Source organism: Vigna umbellata, chromosome 8, assembly GCF_029865625.1.
Source record: "Vigna umbellata cultivar VRB3 chromosome 8, Vumbellata_1.0, whole genome shotgun sequence".
NCBI classification, from domain to species: Eukaryota; Viridiplantae; Streptophyta; class Magnoliopsida; order Fabales; family Fabaceae; genus Vigna; species Vigna umbellata.
Genome location: NC_142172.1, coordinates 48,740,761 through 48,761,812, shown reverse-complemented (window position 1 = coordinate 48,761,812; position 21,052 = coordinate 48,740,761). Strand labels below are relative to the sequence as shown.

General features: G+C 36.4%; 1 protein-coding gene across 3 annotated transcripts; it reads right to left on the bottom strand.

Annotated features, from left to right (window-relative positions):
• Positions 1–386: 386 nt before the first annotated feature.
• Positions 387–20,957, bottom strand: LOC124836591 (ATP-dependent DNA helicase 2 subunit KU70-like). 3 transcript variants are annotated; one of them, XM_088095858.1, is made up of 20 exons: positions 20,871–20,957; positions 20,696–20,773; positions 20,481–20,600; positions 20,049–20,163; positions 19,246–19,351; positions 19,042–19,159; positions 18,859–18,942; positions 18,685–18,743; positions 12,286–12,419; positions 11,944–11,987; positions 8,668–8,744; positions 7,856–8,003; positions 7,059–7,103; positions 6,626–6,687; positions 6,103–6,163; positions 4,618–4,710; positions 4,395–4,515; positions 3,372–3,474; positions 3,019–3,202; positions 387–919 (listed from the first exon to the last, which is right to left on the bottom strand). In XM_088095858.1, the coding sequence occupies exons 1-20, from the start codon at positions 20,937–20,939 to the stop codon at positions 806–808; spliced, it is 1,935 nt and encodes a 644-aa protein (XP_087951984.1). In that variant the 5' UTR covers positions 20,940–20,957; the 3' UTR covers positions 387–805. The 3 variants fall into 3 exon arrangements, 2 of the variants coding, with proteins under 2 accessions (XP_087951984.1, XP_087951985.1); XM_088095859.1 differs by lacking the exon at positions 7,059–7,103; XR_015781417.1 differs by lacking the exon at positions 387–919 and having other exon boundaries at positions 3,063–3,202; positions 3,372–3,445.
• Positions 20,958–21,052: the final 95 nt, after the last annotated feature.

Genomic DNA, 21,052 nt, shown 5'->3' with positions numbered 1-21,052 from the left:
TAAATATATTTTATCGTGTTTTCTGGTTATTAATGGTTTTAGGTGAAAGACAAATAAAAAACTTAACTATTATTTTGTGTACATTAGGGATTTTATCCAGTAATATTTCTTTTCTATTTTTAATTTGTCCACTAATTTGTTTTTATTAACCAGACAGGTCAATTCATATTTCTGTACTTGATCTTCACAATTTTGATCCAATCGTTGTAAAGCTTTCTTTTTGGTAGATTTTTCTATTTTGTCTTTCTTTTTAAGACAATGGATAGATTTTATTCAGCAATAATGGCTTACACTCACAAGGAGGAGAATGGTAGACAAAGTATAATGCAGAGCATGAACAGAAAACACGTTTTAAAACTTCAATCCCACTAAGTAATCCATCCATATCAACAATATCGCAATGTACCCCCTTTTTATGTTTATTCATCTTTTAGAGATCTCTGAACCTCTTCACAAGCAAAATGAGTATAAAATATTGCTATTATAAATCAGACAACGGAAAAATTCACTAATAGCCAGATTTTTTGCCATTTCCTGGTCTATAATTACGCTAATTGGGTTATGAATCATAACTGGAATGCTAGCAATTTAACCAAAACAGGGTTGGATGTCTAACACAGATTATGTCTTCAACCGGTAAACCATGCTACTACATACCCTAATACCATGTATAGCTAACCCCTTTATCCACATAGGTTCAAGAATAAGATATCAAAACACTAACTTTAGCAGACCTTGTGGCCAAGAGTCTTAGGTTCTAGTTATCCACGTTGCAAAATCATTAATGACAACTTTGGCCCCTTCCTCATTTTCCCATGTGACTTAATATTCGGCTAATTATAGCCTCCTTCTTTCCGGAAACAGGAAGATTATGTGCGGTAAGATAATATTTCAACTCCACCACAGTCAAATCCTTTAACTGCAAAAAAATATCAAATGATTCCACATCAGCAATTTTGAAAGTTAAAAGAAAGAGCAGCACTGCAAATGAAAATTTTAAGCCATTATTACAAACCCCACCTAAACTGATAGCCATCTGATACCAGAAACTCAAATTTCAAGTGTGACTAACATCTTTGTCCGTATAAGGTATGGTAACTTTGAGCCATAATTAAAACTTCGTTACAACTTTGAGTCATAATCACCTTGTCGTTGGAGGTGCAGACCAGACACAAGGCATCCTAAACCCTAAACACCCGCCCTCAATCAAATCCCCACCAGTCACCACCAAAAAGAGAGTTGTAGTAAGGAGAGAGATAGAGAGTTAAAGGGAGGTGAGGAAGACTCTAGTGCCGAAGACATTTTTTTATGAAGTGTAGAAACATTTTTTTATAAAGTGTAGGAACGAAATTGGTATATACTTTGGAACAGGAATAAAATACAATTTTAGTTAATAGTTTAGAGACAAAAAATATATTTAATCCTTAATAAAATAATTTGTTATTTCCTTACACAGATCAAATTGGTAGCAAAGCTCCAAATATTGGGAGCCCTATTTCCACTGGAATTGGTGAAAGGAACTGTTTCATTTTATTAGTAAAAGACCTAGAAAAGAACAGCCACTAAGACAAAAGCTAGGTAAGCAGGAAGAAGAGGCTAGAAAAGGCCAGGCAAGTGGCTCTCCATCTATGGGAAGATTGTGTCCAGGGTTTGGTAATCTAAGTTTTAGTCAACTCATATTAGCCTGTGCTTTATTACAAGTAGTCATTCCTTGTTTCTATTTAACAGTACATCAATCTTAAGTCACGGTCATATCTCGCCCCCCAATATAGCAACCAACACCATGTCCAAATTTCATCATATTAATAGCAGCCAAATCCTCTGTTCGTTACTGTGGTTAGTAGTGGGTTAGAAAGGTGCATCTCACATCACATTGTAATAACAACACTGCCAGTTAGATCGTTCAACTTGTGTAGAACACGTACCTCTGGCAACGCTCACTCGCCATTGCCACTGATAGGGTTGTCAAGACCTCTTAAACCCATTCCAAGTGAAGGTGACATCTCCTTTGGCTCTGATTTGAGTAATATAATTTTTTTGGTTCTTCTGCTAAATGAGTTCTTTCTATTATGTCTTTGTTTTGTGTTTTTTTTTTTCTTTAATGTCTTGTATGAAAGCCTATAAGGAGAAACTTGATCTTTTTAGAATAATGATTGAATCAATGACTAAGTTTCTTGAATCTTATACCGATGAGGACCTTATAAGCATCATGGAATATAAGAAGAACAAGATTTAGGAAGAATAAAGAAGATATACAAAGGGGGTAACTTAGAAAGCTTAAAGAAATTAGAAAGCAAATTAATTTGTAAAAGTTTTAGAAGTTTTTAGAAATTTAGAGAAGCTGGAATATAAATGGAAATGTCACCTTTAATGAATCAGAATATTTTTCTTTTCAGCTGCCCACTTCATGGGAGCAAACAGTTGAAGCAAAAAGAGCTTTCATTTTTACCATTACCATATTTGTCTGTGGAGGATGCTCAAGATCCAAATGATGAAGCCCCAAAATGGGATTGAACAAACCCAGTGAGGAAGAAGACAAATTCTTTGACAAAAAATATCAAATAAGGAAACAACAACCTTGAGGGGGGTGTTGTAAATAGAGGATTATCAGAATAAAAATATCCCCAATATCTTTACTAATGATTAGCAAAAAAATCCTTAAAATCTTCCTACTCATTTCAACATATTTTTATTTCCTTATTTGATCATTACAAATAAAAATGATGTTAATGTAATGTAATTTTTGCGATTGTTATCAATAGAAGTTTGTCAGTTTAGGTATAACTGAAAGCTAGTTTAGGTATAACTATATGGTTTGTCCAGTACAGTTTGCCTGTTTATTCCATAGCTTGTATTGCAACTGAAAGACCTACGACAAAATCATTGCTTGGATTTCGAAGGTAGGTAACTAGGTATGTTCGATGTAAAATTGGCTGAGGCTTAAGCACACCTGCTTATCCAAAATTTGATCAAAATTTCCACAAATATGCACTGCATGAAAAAACTTCCAAGGATTACCTTTCCAGTGTCAGCAAGCTCGCCCCAGTCATATTGTTTACACTCTGTAGTTGCAAACTCTACCATTGCTTTTCGTTTCTTTGAGGCTTCAGTTGGCTTCCCAATGCCATGCTCATTCTCCTCATCATAATTTTCCCCATATACCGAGGTTTTGAATTCTTCCACTGCCCTCACCACTCCTGGTCTGCAGGTAACACACAAGCAGGATTATCACTTCAAACTAAACTCTTCATCAGCAAATAGATGAAAGGTCAAAGAGGACAGAACAGATATACTTTCTTTCAGTTTCATTTTACGGTCTGCTATTTAGACTCAACAAAATGCTCAATTTATTATGAATAACTAGAGCTTACCTGGCCAAGCCTTCTTCGTCAGGTAATGTTTCATCTTTCATTTCTGGAACATCATCCTCTTCCAATGCTAATGCCTGCAGTACAGCATAGTGTCTTTGCAAGGCTGAAGATGAAAAAAGCTTATTTTTTACCATCAGGAATCACTATATCTTTTCTTGTGTCAAATGGGAATAATAATTAGAAGTAGAACAAGACACATACTGCAAGTAGCTAATCATCATACACTATCAAGGAATAAAATCAAAAATAAGTAAACAGACAAAAAACAGTAAAACGTTATTATGAAGTTAATATATTTCTACAATTTATTGATTTCATTGAGTAAAATATCAACAAAAGGTCTAATTATTGGGTAAAGCTAATGGAATGAAGTGTATAAATGCAATGCTTTTCAAAAATAATAATAATAATAATCTATCAGAGTTGGAAGAGATGAAAATGTTGGGGTAGATGGGATGGGTTAAAAAGGATGAGAGATTTTTGCCTTTGGTCATGCAAGGAGAAACCAACTGAGGCCCAAGTAAGAAAAGCGGGTGAGATAAAAAGATTACCAAAAACAACTTTATGATTCATTGAACAAACTGATCTTTCCAAAAAAAATAGGTTTTTAAGATATAGAAAAGTGGCTTCATTTGATCAAGGTAAACAACCCCACCAAATAAGAATAACCTTTTGATGCAATATATCAGGTTCAGGAATAAACTCTTCAATATATACATCATTACATCATTTATATTGAAAGTCTGGTAACATTTAAAAAAACATAAGCTAATGAATATTATATTTGGAGAAATCTTGAGTAACACTGCTACTTTTATTCGTTGTCAACCAGCCTTCATATAGAAATCACCAGCATGCTTAATCCTGTATCTTTAAGTAAACTGTCTATAATTCAGTCAAGGTGAGTGTTTCTAGATGAGAGAATAAATTACTATAAAACCAATGAAGCTTACTAGATGTATATGCAGAATTGCCAAACAGCAAGGAGAGGGAGTAAGCCAGAGGAAGGGAGAAGAGGCTTACCAGGGTTGGTAAATTGGCATACAGAAAAATCTTTCAAGTCAACACGCTTAATTAAATCAGCTGCCCTTTTTATTTGATCACTACTTGCTTTAGTCACCATCCCGCTTGTATCAGAATAACGCTGTAAAAATCATACCCACCAAGATAACAGTTTCATATTTAAAATTTTCACTGTTTTAGACATTTAAAGTTTAAACAAAGTCAAAATATTGCAATTTTCTACCTCTTCAACAAGTCTGATGTCATCAGAATATGGAAGATAAATCATGTGCATTCCGGGTGGCTCAATCTGACTACCTGATTGAATAACTTCTTCCTAATAATCATACATGAGGTAAGAATTCCATACAAGCACATTAAATGAATAGCTGAGGTTACGATTAGATTGTATTGATTGCAAAAATTTTATTGAGATCCTTTTAGAATAGGTTAAAATTGTGTTAATTCAGGAGTTTGGAACGATTCAAAGCGAAGCGGACCACTGTGCTTTGTATATGTTCTTCCAATCTTTGCATTTACTCAATTGTTTATATTGATAACATAATGATTGCATGTGATGATCATGATGGCATTGAATGCCTCAAACAACAGAGATTTTCTTTGAATTGAAGTAGCTCAGCAAAGGCAGGCCATGTATGTTCTGAATATTTAGAATGAGCCAAATCATATACACAGATGGAAGCTTGTACCTAACCACCACATCCTATTTTTGATCCTAAGGATATTACAGGTTGATTGGTAACCTAATTGACATATGAAGGCCAGACATAGGGCAGATTGTCCATAAGGACAAGCAATTTATTTCTGACAAATATGGTTTTAAAAAAGTAATCTCATTTCATGAAGGAGTATACAGCAAAATGTTTTCTAGAGTTCCAATGAAAAGGCACACTACCACGCCACGACCCTCACCACATGTGACCTCGTGAGTGAAACAACTTCTTCAGAAGTTACAATTTTGCAAAGGTATTGTAAAGTCGTCTTAATTGCCATAAACCCTAGCCCATCCTATTTGTGGCCTCTCTAGGGTTGTCTTAATTGCAACCTTGAGGATGGTGATTTAGTCCTAGCTAGAAATATGGCTTAAATATAGGCTACAAAACTTGGGTAATTCTCACTTTATAAGTTACTTTTATAGGGTTAAGTTAGTTTTACAAGTATGTGCAACACTACAAGCTTGTAGCCTGGGCATGACGGGAAATGTTGAAAAATCACCTTGACGGTGGTCATCACTAGCCCATCTCAGTTGGGACCTCTCTTGGTGCAGCGCTAATTGTCAGCCTTAAAGGTGGTGATTCAGTCCCACATTGATTAAAGATAACAAATAAAAATTATAAAGCCTAGAAAGTTCTCTTACAAATTAGTTTTCCGTGATTGAACTAGGTTTTCTCAGTGTTGTATCATTCATATCGCACTCACAATCACAATTCTAACAAAAAACACAGCTTGAATTGTGTGTGAAACCAAATTCGGATCTCGTGTCACATGATCCGGTTAAAAGAAATCTTGAGCATAAGTATAAAGATCAATGATCAGGAAAATATGAGTACAGAAAAGAATGCAAGACAATTATACAACAAAATGGAGCTCTAAAATTATTCAGAAGTTTAGAGACAAAGCCATCAAACAGCTACGTCACATCAGCTTTTAAGCCAAGAAAGCAATCATTCATTATAATGCCAAATTTCTAGCATTGAACATATTGTACCTGTGCAATGAGAGCAACTAATTGAGGGCGAGAAGAACTACCACTAAAAGCAACAGCAAAACTGAAAGAAAAATCAGATAATTACTTTGATTGGTAATTATTAGCATATGCAAGTGTCATTTAACATCAGTCATGTTACAACCATACAAACTACTTTATCAATCATGTAATAAAACTTAGTAGTATTACAAGAGGATGCAAAGTTAATATATAATATTTGTCACTTGTTTTTGTCACACACTACCTAACTAGATTTCAGTTGCAGCTTTGACAAATCATAAATACCAAAGATTTCTCAATGTAGAATTTGATTCAAAATGCTACCACTTCAAACTCTAATTTGATAACAAGTTACGTTTTAAGAAAAAGAAAATGCAGATACCCAATTGGAACGCACTTAGAATCAGACTACATTATTTAAGATATTAAATTCTCATAATCACCAAAAACAAAGAATAAAGATGTTGATGTAGACATGAAGGTGCAATTAAAAAAATCCTTAAAGACAATGAATCAAGGATACCGGTTGAGTTGTATCATGGACCTATGAAGAGCAATGAAGATGCACATGCTGCTGTCTGTACCCTGCAAAGCAAAAAGGCATCACAGAAGAATACTATGAAATAGAAAAAGGGATAAACATACAAACTAGAGAAGCATGTAAGATAGATTTGGTGCAACTATTATACATGCCACCATTTCGAAAAATACCAATAGACTACTAGATAAAAATACTTTTTTATCTGTAAAAGGGACACTGTATGCATCCATTGATGAGAGCAATTTATTGGTAGCAAAGTCATAAAAACAACTTGCATCAAAACAAGATTCCCAATGGCAAGATGAAGAACGCACATGATCTATGTACCAATGAAGAAACATCCCATTCTACAGAAATCACACATCAAATAGGGATATGACCAACGTAGCCCTGATAAAGCTCGAGCAGTTGTTACCTTACTAACCAAATTTGAGAGGCTGATCAGCCTTAAGCCCAATTTCTGAAAAGTGAGAACTTGCTTAAATCCTACAAGGACTACATTGATCATATCTCTTGCAGATGAGATCTAAACACACCCATAATAATTTGGACATCTAGAACAAAGACAAATACATGCTAAGAGTCAAACTCAACAACCCCTTCTAGAGATGTACATGTTAAACATTCAGTTATTCAACTGGATGTTAACTTTTCTGTTTTCTGTTATGATAGGATATAAGGTGCTAGCTTATAATGGGTTTAGGATAGAAGGAAAAGAAAATGAGAGGGCGGTTAGGAGGGAAGAGTTATTTGACAGTTAGTTAGTTAGTGGGAAGGGAAAGAGTTAGTGGGAAGGGAAAGAGAAACTTTATAAATAGGGAGTGGGTTCTTTACAGGGGGATTATTGAGTGAATTTGTTGTAAGATAGGATTTTAGCCTATAGAGAGAGGTTATGCTCCTAACCAGGAAGGTTATGCTTCCAACCATTCTTTGTAAAGAGAGTTCTTTTACTGTGAATAATAGAAAAAATCATTCTTTCATTACTATTTCTACCTATTGTTAGTATTCTTAGTTAGGTTTCAAACCCAGGAACCTAAAATGTTATGTTTTTTTTTAACCTCTTTAGAGCATATATATGCTCAGCTTGTGTACTCTTTCTGTCATAAAGTCACAGAGTTCACAAAAACCAAGCACAAAAGTTACATTTAAAATCCAACATTATCCATAACTAAAGATGCCATCAACAGTTCATATGAGACAAAAACCAGTAACCTCATGACTAGGATAAAGGAAACTCGATGGCTTCAAGTTGTAATAATCTCTCAAGCTACTCAGTGGCTTGAACCCTAAAAGATTAAGCTGTCCAGTTGAAATTCTTTTAATTTCAGATAGTTGCTCCATCGAAAATGTAATATTCTGGCTGAAAAAATAAATAAAATTATAATTAGAAAGAAAAGGAAACAACAGGGCCTCAAGAAATAGAATAAGGGCATCTGAAGTATTTTTACAGGCATGCATATAGAAATTTCAAGTCAATGTGGTTGGTTTATCTAATCCCCTTTCAAAGCTGCAACTCCGCATCCATTTCAAACTACAAAAAAACTTCCACCTTTTCTAAAATTATGGTCTCAATTTTAAATAGTTTAAAAACAAAAGAACCACAAGAAGATAATTTCCAGAAATTAAGTAAAAAAACACCAACTTTTTCACAACCAACTAGGATTAGGTAGACCTCGATAACGTTTGATCCCTTTTCTATTTTTCATTTTTCAATTGGTAGTATATTTTCACTTAGCTTTACAGAAAAGGCCACCTTATTTTCATTACAATGATATTATTCACCCCTATATTTTCAGAAACTAAACAAAACCATCTCACATCCTGCTTCAATGACAGATTTGTCCCAGAACAAGTAATTGGCTATGATTCAGATTCCAAAAACTCCTATTCTCAGCAACGATAGCAATGCCCCATATAGTACAGTTAATATTCTTTCTCAAATCAAATCCAAATAGAAAAAATTGAAGTGAAGAAAATTATCCAAACATAAAAATTAAAAATAAATGGAAGTATAAAATGCATACTTTTTATAAGGTAAAAACTGTCTAGTAGGTTTTTCCACCACTGCACCAGTATCAGCACATATGAAAGTTCTTTCAATCTGCACCATCAAACCAGTTTACAATTGCCTTATACAGCTCTAAGAGCACTAAGCATTATGGTTTGACAAAAAGAATATAACCAATGGGAATTCAACAACGTTGTTATTCCATAGATAAAATTATATAAAAAAAAAAGGGAATGATTATAGAACACTAGCAACAAGAAAAATAAGGCGGAAATTTAATTGCAGTAGCTTGATTTTCATGAAACTACCAGGAAGTCATAGAAAAAGTCTATAGACATTCTTTCTCGAAAGTAGTGATTATATTCTACAAATAAATTTTACAAAGACTAATAGGATACAACCTCCTATTACAAAGTTTAATGAGAGAAAAATAAGGGAAGTGGGAATGGAGCTATATAATGTAATTACAATTAGTTGGGAGTCCGTTACCATGCCAGTAAAGTTAGCTAAAGAATAAGAGAGGTTTGTAAAAATATTTTTAGGGGTATAGAGAAAAAGGGAGGAAAAATACTGAGAGGATACTTGACCCTCGAAGAGCCGCATTTGTTCTTTCTATACTACTTTCCATTGAAGGAAATTTACAGTTTTGTCTCTTTTATCTCTGTAAACTTCATCTTCCTTAAGTCTTCTGACACAGTTTCTATAAACTGGTGTCATAGCTCTTTCTGGGCTCTGGGTATTAATGCTGACTACAAGACTGAGAGCATTGGTGTTAGAAGTCTCACATCAATTAGAGATAAGACCAATTTAAAATATATAAATAGGTGCAAACCTTACCTCACAAGCCGGTGTTAGAGTCTATACCTGAGTTAGGCTTAAAGTTTCACTTCTTAACATAGTATCAGAGCCATTGTTAGAGTCTATACCTAACGAGATTTGTGTTTGTTGGACATATTGTTCCACCCGCTATCGGATTATCTTTTAATGTCTAGTTCCACACTCGAGATATATATACCTCGGCGTGAGAGGGGTGTTGTAAGTCTCACATCAATTAGAGATAAGACCAATTTAGAGTATATAAGTGGGCGTAAACCTCACCTTACAAGTTGGTTTTGTGGGGTTGAGTTAGGCTTAAAGTCCACTATTTAACAATTGGAGACCATAGAAAACGGGTTTCAGTTACCAAAGGGCTTCAAAAAAATCTCCGATGCAAGATGGACACAAATGGATGCAAATTGGGAAGCCAGTCTTGCGGAATAGAATTTACGCATGGCTCGGTTGAAAATGATTGTTGACAGATTAGAGAGTGAGGGAAACAGAAAAAATGAATGCAGTTAAGTACGAGTCAAGGGGTTTCAACTGAGATTGCACAAGAAGAGCTAGTAAGTCAAGAGCATGTGGGAATTAAGAGTTGCAATAAGTGAAGGAAGCCGAATATTCCAGTTTCTGAGGGAGAAGATGCTATGGGATGGATAGGTAAAGTGGAAAGATATTTCTGATTGAGAGGAACGCAAGAAACAGAGAAAATGGAAGGAATTGCTTTAACTTGGTTTTAGTGGTAGGAAATAAGCAGTGCAAGCCAATTTTAGGTTGGTTTAAAGAATGCACTCATCCAGAGGTTTCGACCAGTCCTGATGGGAGATCCTTTGAGTCATTTTGGGCTCTAAAGTAGGAGAAGTCAATTAATGAATTCATCACTCAATTTGAATGATTTGCAAGAATTATTAAGGGCTTGGATGAACAGTATTTGATGAGAATTTTTTCCAAATAGGTTGCTGGAGGAGATTAAAGGAGAATTGAAATTGTACAAAACAGAAAATCTTTCAGAAATGATAAATAAAGCCCACACTGTAGAAGCGGAAAATATAGCTGTAGCTAAGGCAGCAGAGGAACAAAAGAATGGATACTAGCAGAGGAAATTTTAGAGTGCCGGTGCAATCAGAACTTCAAGAAAATATTAAAAAGGGAAAGTGTTTTCATTGTGATGAAAATTATTGTTTAAATCATGTTTGTAATAACAAGCAACTCAAAGTCATGATGTTATTAGAAGGACAAGAAGAGCAAGAGTGGGATACAGAGCAAGGAATTGCAAAGGAGGAGCAGTAGGAAACACAATTATCACTGCACGGTTTGACGTGGTATTAATTGACTGTGGGGCAACTCAACTTTATTTCTACAGAATTTGTGATCAAACTCCAGTTACCAGTAATGGATACAAGTCCAGATTCGGTTGAGGTTGATGATGGCCATAAAATTGTGGGTAGAGGTATGTGTAAAGAAAAAACTAATTTAGAACACTAACAATAAGAAAAATGAAGCTGCAATTTATTTGCAGTAAGAAAACTACCAGGAAGTCAAAAAAGTTCATACACATTCTGATAGGAATATGAGGGTCTATGTTAGGAGGAAGGTGATTAAAAATAAAACATGGGTTGTTAGGTGGTTTGGGTGGTTGTAGTCCCCTTAGTGGGAAGACTATATATAGGTAGGATGGTGTCTTTTAGAAGACTCGTTTTCTGTAAATTGAAGAGGCTGGACAGGTCTAGAGACATCCTGTGTGAAGGGAAACATTTTCCCTTGGTTGTAATCATGTACTGTATGTGTGTTGGATTAATAAGATTGTTTTCCAGTGCTGAGATTGTCAACACTGTTGTTTGTGGGTGGAAACTGAACGTTTTTCGGCTTCTTGTCATCAAGAAACCTAACACATTCTTTCTCCAAAGTAATGACAATAGTCTACAAATAAATTTTAGTATGTAGACTGATAGGATACGTCCTCCTACTACAAAGGTTTGTGAAAGAAGAAATAAGGGAAACGGTACTTGAGCTATGTGACGGAATTACAAGTAGTTAGGAGTCAGCACCATGTCAGTAGAGCTAGATAAAGAATAAGAGAGGTTTGTATAAATACTTTTGGGATCTAGACAAAAAGGGGAGGAAAAAAATATATGTGGGAGGATGCTGGACCCTCGAAGAGTCAGAGTTATTGTTTCTGCAATACTTTTCATTGACGGAAATATATGGTGTTGTCTCTCTTATCTCTGTAACCTTGATCTTCTTTAAGTCTTCTGATCCAGTTTCCATAATAGACTCATTTATATCTTTCTTGGCAATCATATACAATAGTTATGGATACAAGGATCATGTCCAATTTCAATAGAGAACATCATTTCATTGTTATATAAATTCTACAAAAAGAACAAGATGAGTAAATTCTGGAATTTAAATTGTAACATTATATCATTCCATGGAAAATAGACTATTTTCAAATTTAGATTATAAAATTAATCACCTTCAAAGGACGATTAGTAACAGAATCAAGCCATGTGACAGCTCCTACACATCAAAAGCATGGAGTGTCATTAATTTAAGATAAGCTGAATATGTATAAGCTATAATTTTCCAAGTTAAAAACTAAAGGAACCAATGGAAAAGCTTGCAAGGTCACATGGGACATAACAAAACACTAGAACAATGAAATGAATTATGAAAAAAATAGCTTCTAAAGCAGTAAGTTTATATGGTATGAATTTCCAAGTTAAAAACTAAGAAAGGACCAATGCAAAATCTTGCGGAGGTTACACAAGACAAAATAATAGCTTTTATAAGATAGAAAGTAACATGAAATTCTTACCTGGCTCAGTGTGACGAACTAAAGCATAAGAATTAAGTTCTATGGATATCCCATTAACTATGGTGAATTTAAGTCTTTTGACGATGCGTTTCGTAAACATGCGTTTCCTTAACTGACTTTTCATATCCTCCAATCTGAATTTGAAACACAAAAATAGAAAAAAACGAGACTTAAATTGAATTGTGCTTAAATAAACAATAACTTCTAATGTTAATATATCTTTTAACTATTAGTTGCTCAACATCACAATCTTAATAAAAATATGTTGATGTTTATAAGAAAGCAAGGTTTTTAACCGGGAACAAAAATGAACACAAAGAAACGGGAAAATATATTGAAGTAGAATATATGGAAGGAGAACCCTGAAAACTTATCTTATTGAATCAGGAAACATTACAATTTATAAAATTTAAAAATAACTACCCACTAACAATGTGTTCCTAGAATTAAGCCATTAAATAAAATGCATGAATCAAAAATAACAAACCTAAATTGATCCCTTAAAACTAGGAAAACTAATAAAAAAAATAAAACAGAATTAAAAGGTGGACATGTTTTAGTCCTGAAGCAATTTTCTAACACTCCTCCTTGCTTTAGGAGCTACAAATACCAATTTTTTTCCTTAAAAGCTCGAACCTGCTACCTGAAAGTGGTTTTGTAAATAAATCTGCAAGTTGATTTTCAGACTTGCAATTAATCAGTCACAAATTCATTTTTCTACACTTCTCTTAAAAAAACAACTTGATGTTGAAATGCTTAGTTTTCCCATGAAATAAAGGATTATGGGAAATAGCGATAGCAACTTGGTTGTCAACAAAAATCTTGGTACTTTCTTTTTGCTCTAGACTTAAATCCATTAAAATCTTTCTTAACCATAAAGCTTGATTGACTGCAACTGTTGCTGCAATAATCTCAGCTTCTGCAGTGGATTGAGCCACAATTTCTTGCTTCTTTGAGCTCCAAGAGAAAACACTTGATCCAAGAGTAAAACAGTAGCCTGAAGTACTTTTCATATCACCCATTGAACCTCCCCAGTCACTATCAAAGAAACTTGTCAGCTTAAATTCTTTGCTCCATGTGAACTTAACACCAAAATCATTTGTACCCTTCACAAACCGAATCACTCTTTTGGCAGCCTTGAGATGCAATTCACTTGCACAATGCATGAATCGAGACAGAATACTTACAACATTTAAAATATCAGGCCTTGTTGTCGTGAGGTACATCAAACAACCAATCAAGCTTCTGAAATATCCTTCATCAACTTTGTTAGCACCATCTTCTTTGTGCAGCTTCTCCATTTGATTCATTGGAGTGCTTACTGCCTTGCATTCTTCCATTTGAAATTTCTTTAGTATTTCCTTTGCATACTTTTTCTGACATGAAAATTTCACCTTGCCCTTGCTTGATCTCCATGCCAAGGAAGTAGGACATAACTCTGAGATCTGTCATTTCAAACACCTTCATCATCTCCTGTTTGAAGTTTTGAATATGCTTTGTATTGTTTCCTGTAACTAGTAGGTCATCAACATACAATGAAGCATTAAGAATGTTAGTGTCATTATGCTTGACATACAATGTTGTTTCTGATAGACTTTTCTCAAATCCAAAATTCAGCAAATATTCATCATTTTTGCTATACCAAGCTCTTGGAGCTTGTTTTAGACCATAAAGGGCTTTCTTGAGAAGATAGATTTTATCTCCCTCACTTTCCTTCACAAATCCTTGGGGCTGCTCAACATAAATTTCTTCCTGTAGGATACCATTTAGGAAGGCTGATTTTACATCCAACTGGAACACTTTCCAACTCTTTTGTGCAGCTATTGCAAGGAGTAACTTGATTGTGTCCAATATAGCAACAAGAGCAAAAGTGTCAGAATAATCAACACCAAAGATTTGGTCATACCCTTTAACCACCAGCCTAGCTTTGTGTTTGTTGATTGAGCCATCAGCATTAAGTTTGGTTTTAAACACCCACTTGACTCCAATTACCTTCTTGTCTTGAGGCCTATCCACTAGGATCCAAGTTTTGTTTTTCTCTATCATTGACAACTCCTCCATTGCATCTATCCACCTTTGATCCTTTTTTGCTTCTGCATAGTCAGCAGGTTCACATAAGGCAATATTGCACCTTTCATAAACATCTGAAAGAAACCTTGTTCCTCTCACAGGAGCATCATCCACTGTTTGATTCTGCGAGTCATCTTCTTCTTCAATGCTTGAACTATAAAACTTGAGTTTCAGTTCTGCCATGTTTTGAACCTTCTGTTCTGCATCATCCAGGTTCAACTCTTCATCCTCCATGAAGTGAACATCCCTGCTGACAATAATATTTCCAGTTTGTAGCTGGAAAATTTTATAGGCTTTACTAACAGAACTGTAGCCTATAAAAATGCCTGGTGAAGCTCTCCTATCAAGCTTGTCACGCTTACTCTATGGAACATGAGTGAAACACAAACAACCAAATACTTTAAGAAATTTTAGAGATGGTTTATAACCATACCATGCCTCAAATGGTGTCATTTCTCTCACTGCCTTTGTTGGAAGCCTGTTTTGAAGAAACACAGTTGTATTTGCTGCCTCTGCCCAAAACTTTTTTGGCAAATTCTTCTCATGCAACATGCATCTTGTCATCTCCATGATGTATCTATTTCTCCTCTCACTAACTCTATTTTGTTGAGGTGTGTAAGGGGATGTAAGTTGATGCTCTATGCCTGAATCTTTACAAAACCTGTCAAATTCTGCTAAAGTATACTCCTTTCCATTATCATCCGTCAACTTTTCAGTTTCATTCACTTGTGAGTATGCATACCTAATGGTTGTACATTGATAGAACAGGTACCTGGTTGAATAGGAATAAAATCGGCACTAGTCCTCCTAGGCGGCAGACCCTTTTGTTCTTCAAATACAACCACAACGCCCATTAGCAACCCTTTCAATTCTTGTTTTTTCCTGGTCAGGTTGGTAACTGATTCATGTGATATGGCTGACCTAACTTCTTCCGAGACAATGAATGCACACCATAAAATTAAAAATACAGCAAATCTAAAGCCCTTGAAAAATTAGCTCATGCTGCTTCAGTAAGGCTTTTGGAGATACCTGGTTCCTATCTTAAGAAGGAAACCCATTCAGCCATGTCTACTGTGCTGATTAAAGGTCATCATTATTTTTGAGAGAGAGCCTTCCAATTTACCTTCATGTCTCCCAATGTCACCAGCCATGAAATTCCCAATAGAATTTCCATGCTGACACAAGGAAGTAGGTGAAAATCTTCAACCACTACAATCCCCTCTAGTTGCTTACAAAGCCCACTTGACTTCTAATGTCCATCACTCAATCTGACAGTAAATTCAAGAGTCCACTCAATGAGTATCTTCAGAACCATAGCTAAGTCATTTGAGGTGAAGCTAGGAATGGTCCACTGTCAACCATCACTACTACAGTCTTCTTTGCCACTACTCCTTACAACTCAGAGTGTTTGGCTGAGTAAAGCCCCCCATTGAGTACTAAATCCAATAGGTGGTGCTCCATCACCACTAACTACATTTCTATATCCTCTCTTTTTTCTGCTCCTTTGTCCCCTATATTCTCCTTGTAATAGTTCTCTTCTTCTTCCACCATACTCTAAATTGTCATTCCAAACACCAGAGAAAATCTCCAAACTGTTGGGCACATAGAAAACACATGTCTGTGTCCCTCCATATATGTACCACTGGTATGATAGGTTACACACTCCTCTATCCTGTTGCCCCTACTGTACGCAGTTGTTTCAATCCAAGTGGAGCCATAGTTTACTAGAGAAATGTGCTCAGCGTTGGATCAGGGAATGGTAATGGGTTGTAAGTTGGTTGTGTTCCTCTCTGTTGAATATAGTGAAAAACTATATTTGAATTAATCTCCCTTGTGTAAAATACACACATAGGGTTCTCTATTTATAATAGAAGAAATATGGGCTAAGCCCAAAATACAAATGAGAAATAATAACAAACTAACTAAAAGATAAAAGATATAATATATCTAACACTCCCCCTCAAGCTGGAGCATACAAATTGTATGAACTAAGCTTGGAATAGATGAACTCAGTGTTGAACTAGATGATTTGTCTTCAAGAGTGTGAGGCAAACATAGATGGACTAACAGCAGCTTGTGAAACTTCAACTTCAAAAGTGGATGAAGGAGAGCAGTGGTGGACAATGACAAACTACAAGGACTGATTCCCAATCAATGATGGATGAGTGACGGGATCAACAGTGGTAGCTGAAAGTTAAGAGCTACAAAACTGCAGGGACTACACTAAATCCTCATCAATGATGGATGGGTGACGGGATCAACAGTAGTAGCTGAAATCTACAAAACTGCAGGGACTACACCCATATATATGTGACTTGCAGTGTCTTGGAAACATACTCCCCCTTAGTGTGAAGGTGGAAATGTGAAAGATCACAGTTGCTGAACCACTAAAGCAAAACAAAATATTAAGCTACAATGCTGAAACAAAGGCATAAAAGATCCAAAGACATGTTGGAGGTCCAAAATTCTTTGCTGGACAACTCCCAAGTGGTGATACTTAGCCGTGTATCACAAGAAGATCGGGCTAAACTCTAGCCCAAGAAAAACTGACGCCGTTGTCTAAGGCGGTAGCGACTGCAGCGGCGGTTGACTGCTATAAAACTGTAGGGACAAAATTGCCATCACTGACTGATGGGGCCTGTAGTGGCTGGAAGCGACAAAACTACAGGGACTGCCATCACTAACTGACGAGGTGATGGGGGCCTACAGTGGTTGAAAGCATACGGTGCCTGGACAGTGGCAAACTGCGCCTGGACAACGGCAAACGGCGCGGGACAGCGGCAAACGGCGCGGGACAGCGGCAAACGGCGCGGGACAGCGGCAAACGGCGCGGGACAGCAGCAAACGGCGCGGGACACCGGCAAAACGGCGCGGGACACCGGCAAAACGGCGCGGACAGCAGCAAACGGCGCGGGGACAGCGGCGATGGTCTGGTTGGCGAGACCGACTCCGATCATCAAGTTGGGCAGCCATGGAGAGGGAGAAACCCTAAAAAATTTAAAGTACTCCGATTGATGCAACGACCACAGATCCAGAAAGAGGGCGAATAGGCGATCACGGCAGTGCTGATCGGCGGCGGAAAGCTCCGGCGACGCGCCGGCACGCGCGCCGGCAGCGGCGGCAGCGGTGACTCTTGCGGCTGCGCGTGAAGGCGCGTGAGAGGTCCGTTCTCCGCGATCTTCATACCACGGTGGTCGCCCGGTCGAGACGATTCCGATGGTGTGGTCGCCGGTCGATTCTGGAACTCCGGCGGCGGCGGCGGTGGCCGGAGGCGGCGACGGACTGGCCGGAAAGAAGCGGCGGCGACGGTGGAGAGATCTGACTGCACGGTGCTGACTGTGGCACAGATTTAAGAGAAAAAGAAAGAGAGAAGGGTTGCCCACTGAAATTTTAGGGGCTGCCGGCGGCCATGGCGGCCAGCCGCCGGCAGACAGCAGAGACACCAGAAGAAGATCAGAGAACCTGCTCTGATACCATGTTGAATATAGTGAAAAACTATATTTGAATTAATCTCCCTTGTGTAAAATACACACATAGGGTTCTCTATTTATAATAGAAGAAATATGGGCTAAGCCCAAAATACAAATGAGAAATAATAACAAACTAACTAAAAGATAAAAGATATAATATATCTAACACTCTCAACCTGAGTCCAATGTCATGGATCCCATAACTCTGCTCCAAGCTTCCATTACCAACTTCTATCCTATCACAATATATCCCCTCTTTGACTTATATTTGATATATAAGTCACAATCGGATCATTACAATGTTGTTGAATTTCAGGACCCTCCCGCACAAGAACCTCCCAAAACTAAAACTCAACCTAAATTACCCCCATCCCCCCACCCCTAAGACTAAACCTTAAATTGAATTGAAAAGAATGTATACAAGTTTCTAACACTGACTGAAAATAAAACAACAACCGGTAGGAAATGTACCCTCCTGGTTGTTGCCTTGATTCATCCAGGGCCCTTTACTCTCCTCTTAATGATGTTAGGTTACCTTTTTATTTTATATATTCAGCATAACTTATTACAATAACCCAACTCCAACATAGATGCATTGCAAAACAAAACAGAAATCAGAACCAGAATTGTGCAACTGCTTAAGACCATTTGCTGACATGTCTGTAATTTATAAGCTTATGAAAAGTAAACTATTAATATGAACAAAATACAGGAAAAAAGTTCAAGTTCACTGCCCCAACTAAGCAACAATTTATGTGCCTGAAACTCAATGTTTCAGAAGCATACCAGTAAAACTACAATGCCCAATTTCAATGACACGAGAGGAATAAGTCAGAATATCATAAATAATAGGTCTTACTTATTTCCTGCTTCTGGCATAAAGTCAACAAGATCATCTCCTTCCAACCCAATCAAATCCTAAAAGGCATACAATTGACAAGCATGGAAAAATGATATAATCAGGATCACTTTACAGAAGAAATCTGGGGAGGGGGAAGCATAACAAATATATATCATAAATGTGCAAACATACAGCATAGAATTGAGATATTTTGAACACTGCATCGGGGCAACTCAAGGGAAGAATTTCAATAGAAATTCCAAGATCCTGTGCATCCTTAACAAACCAAAAAAAGTAATTATGAACCACTAGCCTTCTTCAAACCTTATGGTTTTACCATCTATGCTATAAACAAAAGCATATGTTAATGGATACTTTAGCTCTCTGCAGGGTCATTCTTATCATATCTGATTTTGCAGCCCCTTTGATACTACCAAAAGGATCATCATCATTTGTGAACAGAAGTATGCGTTTGTCAACTGTCTTTGCTGACCTGGTATAAATGTTTCCAATTATCAGTAACCAATAATAACGTGAAAAAAATCTGTGTGTAGTGTGTGTCCATAGCCATTATAATACCCTTTACAAAGAAGTGCCTGAGCTGCCCAGATAGCATTGTACAGAGAATTTTCTCGAGTATCAGACACAATGCCAACCTGACTTCCTATGTATTTCGAAAATGACTCTAGAGAAGATTGAAACAAACAATAGCCTCAGAATTATATATTACATAATACACAAAACAAGACAGAATCTGAATCAGAAATTAATCCTACTAAATGCATACTCCACATCATACACTACATAGCAGTTCAGAAACTTACAAAAGCATTACATAAAGCTTATAAGGATTGAAAAAGATAAAACATATACACTAATAATGTGTGTATTATGAGTTATTAGCAGACATAACCAATGTAATCATAGGTTTAATTACATTCACTGCTTTACTTTTTCTTCTAAGTCGCATCCTCTCTCTAATTTACTGTGCCAGTCATCAGAGTCAGAACAACACTATTATATTTATCCAAAAAAATTTCAAACCCTGGTTACAGATCAAAAAAAAGTATAACAGGAACAAGCAGCTTCAGAAGTAACAACTTCAAAAGAAGGAAATTTGCATCAGGTAAACAATCCTTTGCCCATGTTTGTACAATATTATTCATGTAAGTTTGAAAACCAGTTAGTCAGCAAGCAAAATCTTTAATCATCTAGTCAGTGCTTGATGTGACAAAAAATTACAAATTTAACAAGAATACTACACCAAGTTCAATGGCATCTCTTATGAAAAGAAAATTACTACAAGATAGTTTAGTATAAATAAGGTCCACCAAAATGATTCTCTATATCCACCACCAGAACTGGAAAGCCCAAAATCTTACCTTCCAACTGGTCAAATTCTTTTATGAGCCTTGCTGTTGGCCTGTCTAGAAACTCTCTTTCAGGAACATTAAATACAAAAACACTCTTTAAATCTTGTAAATTTTTCTTCTCCCTCTGAAATAACAAACGGACTAAATAAGAGATTGCAAAACTAGGTACACTGAATTAGAGTTTAGCCTTAGTAATATGCGCAATGAAGGATTTCGTTATTGCCATCACATATTACTGAGGTAACAAGGAGAAAAAATAACTCTAATTGGCCTTTAAGATTTATAAAACTGAAAATCAGAAACCTAGTCTTTTAATTTGTAATTTATACCACAAGAATAAAACCAAATTTTGTGACAATGATGCCTTACTTAAGGTTTTTCCCCACTCTACTGCGCAAGAAGCAAGAAGCAAGAAGGGGTGAGCAAAAACTTAAAACTTACAGTATTGAAGAAGCATATGGCAACTTGGTCGTAAGATCTGGTAATGATCTGAGTCTTTAATGTTTGTGATATACAAGAGATGGCAATGTGAAAATGAGATTCAAGTTTCTGGTGTTCTTGCTGCCATAGCCATGGATAGTCAGTTTCTCATAGGCAAGAAAGCTAAAAGAATAAAGGAAATAAATGAATAGTAATAAATGGAGAAGAAAAGTAACCTTGGGGAAAAGAGTGTTGAACATTTTAGGTGAAGCATCAACCAGGTAAACCACATATTCTTTGTTCAACTCACCTTCCTAGTAAAAGGGTTTCTTCTTAGTTGACATTTGAACAGAACAGAACATAAAAGAAAGGAAAAAAAGAAGAGAGAGAGAGAGAAAGAAAGCAATTTACAAGGAGCGAATCTTGAGCTTCGGCCTGGTCTTCGTCGTCTCCGAAGAAATCATCAGCATCCAACTCCATCTTGCACTGACCCCTCGGTTTTCCTCTATTCTCAACTGTATTAAGCAAAGACTTGAAACCCCTTTTATCTCTCTCAAACACGCGCCCAAAACTTTATGGGACTGTGATTCTTG